Source organism: Solanum stenotomum, chromosome 1, assembly GCF_019186545.1.
Source record: "Solanum stenotomum isolate F172 chromosome 1, ASM1918654v1, whole genome shotgun sequence".
NCBI lineage: Eukaryota > Viridiplantae > Streptophyta > Magnoliopsida > Solanales > Solanaceae > Solanum > Solanum stenotomum.
This window is the reverse complement of record NC_064282.1, coordinates 93,582,464-93,590,460: the sequence shown is the minus strand read 5'-3', so window position 1 is coordinate 93,590,460 and position 7,997 is coordinate 93,582,464. Positions and strand designations below refer to the sequence as shown.

Below are 7,997 nucleotides of genomic sequence, written 5' to 3'. Positions count from 1 at the left end.
ACACTTCTACCCCTTAAAATTTGAACCATCTGAACATTTTTTTGACAATAAGCTAAAAGTATAAAGTGTGTGAAATACACTCGCGATGACATGACAATTTGACAAATATTGTTTGTCCATACACTTTCTCATTATTTGGCAAATTTTTTTGGCAAATAACCCAAATTCCCAAATACTAGTTTTTTCTAGTATTTGGGCCAAATCTCATTATTTGGAAAGTTTTAAAAATTCAAATTTAACACCAAACTTTTATCTTTTACAAAAACACTTTATTTATTAACACCAACCAACTCAATCAAATCTCCATCTGCTAACTAACTCAATTAATAAATTTTTCTATTATAAAGAGCATACATGTACAAGAGCTTTTATACCCAAAAAATTAGTTGAACAACCGTAGTAAAAGCTTTGTGGCAATCCTCTGTGGAGAAACAAATTGAAGGTAATTTGTAAAAATCTACATATATTTTCTTATTGTGAATTTTCTTTAGAATGATCTTGGTTGAATTGATCTGTATGAATTTGTTCTCTTGTCTAGGTTTTAAGAGTTATGAATGATAAGAATCTTTTCTCCTTGTGTTTTATTTTATCATTCGACTGGTGCAACTAATTTTTCGGGCTTTTTTTTAAGTTTTGTAATGCCCATTATTCCTGAAGCTGGTTTTGAGATTTCCGACGAGAACTCTGTGACTTCACCTTTTCCGGTTAACAGGGTAATATACTTCCAATCGTGTTCGTACGTCTTTCATTTTTAGTTAAAGATATGCTTTCAGATTTTGTGCACTCTAAAAAAAATTAAGTTATGCATATGATGTGTTGTCATGTTGATGTTACGTTGTATTGTAGAAACGTAAAAAAATGAATAAATCACGTGGTTCAACTGCTGATAAATGGAGCGATGAAGAAACATCAATCCTTATAAGTGTCCTGCATGATGATGCGAGGAAGTCCGGATTTAAAGGTTATGCCATCAGTGGTCCACGATTGATAGAAGTTAGGAATGAGTTTTTTGAGAAAATTGGAAATCGAGATAAGTTTGATGATGAGCAAATTAAGTCAAAGATTCAACGATTAAGGAAAGACACAAAAACCTTCAAGGATCTCCTTAGTTCTTGCTCTGGATATGGATGGGACCCTACAACTAATACAATTACATGTCCATCTGATATTTGGTCGGAGCATGTAGCGGTAAGTTTGGGAGATACCAAAAGTACTTATGTTCTACCTTTACACATATCAAGCTAACATTATGTTTATTTTTTTCTCAGCAAAAGAAAAAGAAGAAAATATATATTTCCAAGTACAGATACTATGGTCTTAAAGATTATGACACACTGGATGAAATTTTTGGAAACTCATTTGCTACAGGGGACCATGTCATGTATAGTACAAATCCTAATCTTCCACCAAAGTCAAATGAAGTTATTGTTGAGGAGCATAAACTTTCTGATGGTGATGATGAGCCTGTTGCTACTGAAAACACATGTCTTCCTATGTCTCAGAATACTGGTAGTGGTTCTGCTAGTGTAAAGAGAACTTTAGAACCTTCTGAGGGTGGAACATCTATGCGTCGTAAAAAAGGTCGTGCTACAACTTTGAACCACTCCCACGATTACTTTAGAGAACAGTTGGAGTGGAAAAGAAACAAAGCAGAAGCAAAAGAAAAAAGGAAGCATGAAGAGGAACAAGCACGAGCAACAAAAGAAAGTGAAATTGATGTCTACTGTGAGGCAGCTGTTACCGCCCACTTACAATTTATCTTGGAAAAACATGATTTAGTTAACAAAAGTTTTTCACCAGCAGTGCCTTACTTGCTTAACCCCAGCTTTCGCAAGATATTCGTTCATATGACTGAAAAAAATCAAGTTCAATGGTTTAAAGACTTGCAAAAAGATTAAGCCAATCGTTATTTTCATGGTGTTATGTTATAATCTAATGCGTAAAACACCGAAGTTAATTATTTTTGTTGCACTTCGTTGTGATGTAGACATGACTATAATTGTGTAATGACTTCCTATGTGTTATTAACTTTCTCTTTAATGAATGAGCTTTCAAATTTTTTTATAAGATATGTACATGTGTTATCTACTATGAATGTGCAGTTTCATTTATTAAAAGCTTCTTAATTCTTGAACATCTTTTTTTCAGTGTATCTTTGTCTTTTGTACATCTTTTCACATATGTTTTTGTGGTTTTCTCAGGTTGAAGTGTTGATTAGTAGATCAACTTTTGAAGAGTTACGACATATTGAGGGATACTCATGATTCATATTGAGTTCAAGTGTTAGCTAACCATCCTTTCAAGTGTACAATTAAGTTGAAAAATTATGAGCATTTCCAATAGTGATACTACTAGTTCAGACAGTGACAATGACAATTACATTATGTTTTGTGCTATAGTTGATCACACTGAACAAGTCGTACGAGAAAGTAGGTTATTATCTCGCCAACCGCAGCATACATCTAGACCTGGTATGGCATGGGTTGTTGATCTTCTTTGGGGACATCGTATGCGTATGTATGAATCTATGCGTTTTTATCCTGAAACATTTGGGCGTCTTATCGAAGTGATAAGACAAAATAATTTGTTGTCATCTGATGGTAGAACCACACATGTTCCATTAATGGAGTCTGTAGCTATTTTCCTAACTGTCGTTGCACGTAATGATAGTCAACGATCAGCAAGTGAATGTTTTCAACATTCACTCGAGACAATTAACCGCCACGTTAGAAGAGTTGCTGAGGCACTTGTCAGTTGGCGCCAACATATGTATATCCAAAAAATATGACCGGTGTACATGCAAAAATTCGACACAACAACCGCTTTTGGCCTTGGTTTAAGGTAAACTGACTTTTCGAACATTCCTTTCAACTAAAAAATAAAATTAGGAGTGTATATTTTACTGTTGTTATTGCTACAGTTGGTAATATTTATATTTGCCTTTTGATAGGATTGTATTGGTGCAATTGATGGAACATATATACAAGGGGAAGTCCCAAGAAATAAGCAACAAACATATCGTAATCGTAAAGGAATTACTTCACAAAATGTATTATGTGCATGCGATTTTGACATGAGGTTCACCTTTATTGCAGCAGGCTGGGAGGGTACTGCCCATGATAGTAAAGTACTTGAGAATGCAATTCTTGACTCATCGGCCAATTTTCCATTTCCACCACGTGGTATATAAATTAGTAGTTCTATTTTTGCTTAATATAAGAAAATTTACTCAATAAAATAGTCCTCATCAGATTGTTTTCTCAAAGTGCCATTGAAATATGCATGTTTCTTTTCTCTACTGGATGTATACTATGTTCGGTTGTTCGTAGAGTACTGCTGAAGGTTTGGTATAGTCTACCTTTATCACATCATATGCTTCCTTAGAAGCTATTGGCTGACTGATTGGTAGGAAGGTTTGGTTAGGATGTTAATATGAGGAGCCTTCTCTTATATGTATTTCATTTGTCATGGAAAATGAAAAACACTTCTAGTCTTAGGTTGTTGTATGGATTCTCCAAGTGATGATGCACCTTCTACATGCATTCTTCTGATTTCATACATTCCTTTGTTACTGTTAGTCTTAATGCACTCTAGCTATTAATATGATTATGTTAAATCAACATTACTAAATTAAACATGAATTGTATTTATTTTATTTTGGTAGAAAAATATTACGTTGTTGATGCTGGTCTTCGGAACACAAGAGGATTTCTAGCTCCATACAAAGGAATGCGCTATCATTTACAGGACTACCGAGGAAGTGAAAGAGAGCCTAAGAATGGAAAAGAGCTATTTAACTATAGACATGCCTCTCTACGCAATGTAATTGAAAGAACTTTTGGTGCGTGGAAAAGTAGATTCAGAATACTACGACAAGGCATGAACAACTATGAATGTGACATGCAAGTGAAAATAGTAGTTGCTTGCGCTGTATTACATAATTTTTTACGTGAACACCAAAGCAATGATGGAATATTCAGTGAATATGAAAGTGATGATATGGTTGTTGATGAAAATGACGAACAATCGGCTCAGAGTAACAACATCGCTTCATCTTCTCGATCATCTGATTTGCAAAAGCAAGCTCATCGAGAAGAGATTGTTCATAGAATGTGGGAAGATTATATTAAAGAATAGTTTGAACTCTTCCAGAAGAGAAGGCAGAGGCGCTTCAGTGATTGCAATATTTATTTCCTTCTGTTTTCTTCTTCTTTTTCAAATTCATATTAGTTGTATTTTCATTATCATGATTTGTACTAGTCTTTTTTAACGATGCGACTATTTACTGTAATGATGCTTTTTGATTTGTTGCGGAAGTCATGAATCTTGTTACGCGACATTTCTATTTTGCTATGTAATACACATTTATGGTTAGTTTTGATAGTTTTAAAAACTTATGGGCATAAGTCATATTTCTTAAAAAATTGAAATATATTTCCCAAATACTATGGCCAAACACATGGTGAAATTTCACCCAAATCTTCACCCAAATAATATTTGCCAAATATATTTGGAAATCTATGGCCAAACGCTAGCTAATATATATGCAAAATTTCATTAGGTTCAGCATGTGCTACTTTATGTTTTACTTGAGTCGAGAATGGATCGAATTAAACAATTTTTCTATCTTCACATGATAAGAGTATAGTTGTGTACATACCACCTTCTCATGATAAGAGTATGTTTTACTTGAGTCGAGAATGGATCGAATTAAACAACTTTTCTATCTTCACATGATAAGAGTATAGTTGTGTGCATACCACCTTCTCATATTCTTTATGAAATTACACTGAATATGTTATTATTGTTATCGTAATATACATGCAAAATGTAAAACTAATTATATAAAATTGAACAATTAGTAAGAATAATTGGTCAAGCTAGCATCTAGAGCACAAGTAGAAATATTCATCTGAACTCAATATTTTCGAAATAACAACAACATGCCCAGTGAGATCCCACTAGGTGGGGTCTGGGGAGGGTAANTATACATGCAAAATGTAAAACTAATTATATAAAATTGAACAATTAGTAAGAATAATTGGTCAAGTTAGCATCTAGAGCACAAGTAGAAATGTTCATCTGAACTCAATATTTTTGAAATAAATTATATAAATATATTATACTGAATGGATATACTTACAATCCTCTTCAGAAGTAGTGGTGGAAGTCTCAGCCAACTCCCTAGCTAAAACCTCAGAACTTATCATTACAAATATGGCCAAAAAAAGGCCAAGAACCAGAAATGCCTTGGAACCCATTTTTTTGTTTCCCTTATGATATTTGAATTAATTAAAGGATGAAGAAATTGAGAGATTGTTGGGTTCTATTTATAGAAAGATTTGAATGGATATAATGATTGAAGAGAGAGTATTATTTGGATGTAGCGGACAGAAGCAAATTCAGAATTTAAAGTTTATGGAATTTTAACGATCTTAGTAACTTTATTCAATCTAAAAGGTTGGCTCAGTGGGTTGGTTTGGCCGCCTTTAAGTGAAGGGGCGCGCATCCACCGAAGATGGCAGCAGGAAAGACGGGAGCACGAATGAGGTAGCTTATGCTTTTTTTCATCCTCACTACCTGGTTTATGGTAGAATCTGAAGAATATGAACTTCTTGCATTCTTCTTTTTGGTACGTTGTTATGAGCAGCTCTGATGCTCGATCTTAGGTTTGAAGTATGGGTCGAATCATGATAAAGAAGGTTAAGTAGGTTTCATTTCTACCATCAAACTAAGAATTTATTTTGGTATTAGATTTTGAAGAAATATTTTTTATATATTTAATAGATTTTTAATATAAATATAAGATTTATGTAAAAATTATTATGTTTCTAATTAAAAATTCACGTCCGATACTCTAGATCCGCCCCTAGAGCGGGAACATGCATTTATGGAATTAATGTGTGGACCAATATTCAGTCGGCAGCTGAAGAAATTTAGTGAAGATTTCACATTTGAGTTCATACACATGACAAGTACTATATATAATTTGTTGCATTATATTTAAGTTAAACTTACATGTAACAAACTGATATATAGTTATCTACATAAAAAGTCTAATTTGATATCTTTAAATTTGGATCGATAGATAAAGTTTATAAAGTCTCGTCTCGCTACAAATCTATCAACAGATTATTGTGATTTTAGTATAAATTATGTTTTAATTTTAGAATATATTATCCGAAAGTTTCTGATAGATGAACAAGGAATTAAATTTGACGTTCAACCTACTAATATCAATCTCAATAATTTTCAATGATTAAATCCAATCAGACCTTCAAAACTACAAAACATTATATTTCTCAAGCGTACGTATTTATGTGGGTTCATTATCCATTTTGGACACATTATAAGATCACCAAAATCTTTTTGTTAGCAAAGTAGTCGACGGCTCTTGTGGGGAAATGGTATTTTATATCATACAAAAATGAATATAATATATTGCATTGCAATAGACATAGTCATGTGACTCTTTTGTGTTTCTTCAATTGTCAAAATTTTCTAAAAATATTTTATTAAAAAAAAGTAAGTGACTTATATTCTCTAAAAATGGTATAATGATGGAAAAAATAAATTTTACATTAGTACTCTTATTCTAAGTTGATTGTCTCTCTCTAGTTCACCCTCATCACTACGTCCCTATCCTACTATGCACCACACCTCCTCTCGAAACCCATGTTCCGACCGGCTCTCAACAACCCCCCCATCCCCCCGCCTTCATCCACCCCTCTTCCAACCTCTGAGTGTTTGCCTGATTATATTACAAATATTCTTGAAACAATATTTTTTTATCGTACCAAACATATTTTTAATATAAAATTATGTATATGTATATATGAAAAGATAACAGGCTCTAATAGCCACATACATACAGTTTTACTAATGCCGACGAATAAATGCTTGTGGAAAATGACAAACAGTCACTTACCAATTGTGTTGACAAAACGTCTTGTTTGTTAGTTCTGCTTATCACAAAAAAATGTATTAATTAATTATACTCACCAACCAACCAACCACTAAACTCGAAAATTATTATTGAGTCGGATTTATTCATAAGAGTACTACTGTTAATTAGCTCGTTAGCATATATTAACTAGCGTCCTCTTTTTTATGTTTACGGTATATATATAAAAATAAATACACACATAATATGAGTGTATGGAGAAATCAAAGGATTAATCTGTTTTGTGATAATAATTTCTATGATCGATAATACGAACTATGGTCATAGTGGATTCAATTCCGCGATAAAATAATTTCATAAATCTCCTAAATTAATGTTGATATTGAATTATGACGCATTAAAAAAACATTATTATAAGAGTTTGAGCCCGGCACATGTTAAATTCTGTGGTATATTATTAGGAAAAATTGTATGAAATAGCAAATTATAAATGAAATAGAAGATGAATTGAAAAAAGAAGGTAAAGCAGACCGGGCCTACTATGCAAAAGTTGAGGTAATTAAGCTTGCTTAATAACTCATCCTCATTAATTAATCTATGTAAAATAATTACTCTCACTCTATTCATTTTTATTTGTCCAGTGTTTCAAAAATACATTTTCACTTTTACTTGTCGGTGTGAACGTATGAAGAAAATATAATTACCATGGAAAAATAATTTAGTGAATTTGGTACACGATAAAACAAAAGTCATGTGATAATTAGTGAAATCACAATCCAAAAGTAGATAAAGTATGCTTATTATCTAATTTTACTTTTTATATTATTTCTTTGTAGATGAAAAAATGGATCAAATCATATTTCAAGGAAGCACAATGGTTGAATGCTTGCTATTTTCCAAAATGTGAGGAGTATATGGAAAATGCAATTACAAGCATTGTCATCAAATTGATTGCAACAATTTCCTTGGTATGTTTGGAGGAATTTATTATAACCAAAGAAACTTTGGAATGGGTAACAAGTGATTCTTCGATTCTTCAAGCTTCATCAGTATTAAGTCGATTAAAGGACGACATTATTGGACATCATGTAAG

At 32.5% G+C, this 7,997-nt stretch overlaps 2 protein-coding genes across 2 annotated transcripts; both read left to right on the top strand.

Annotated features, from left to right (window-relative positions):
- Positions 1-461: 461 nt before the first annotated feature.
- On the top strand, positions 462-1,913 carry LOC125871133 (uncharacterized protein At2g29880-like). The gene is made up of 2 exons (XM_049551726.1): positions 462-1,188; positions 1,269-1,913. Exons 1-2 carry the CDS (start codon positions 859-861, stop codon positions 1,896-1,898), a joined length of 960 nt encoding a protein of 319 aa, XP_049407683.1. The 5' UTR covers positions 462-858; the 3' UTR covers positions 1,899-1,913.
- A 773-nt stretch (positions 1,914-2,686) lies between these two features.
- Positions 2,687-4,535, top strand: LOC125871180 (uncharacterized). The gene is made up of 3 exons (XM_049551778.1): positions 2,687-2,841; positions 2,951-3,182; positions 3,665-4,535. The coding sequence occupies exons 1-3, from the start codon at positions 2,785-2,787 to the stop codon at positions 4,135-4,137; spliced, it is 762 nt and encodes a 253-aa protein (XP_049407735.1). The 5' UTR covers positions 2,687-2,784; the 3' UTR covers positions 4,138-4,535.
- The last annotated feature ends 3,462 nt before the right edge of the window (positions 4,536-7,997 follow it).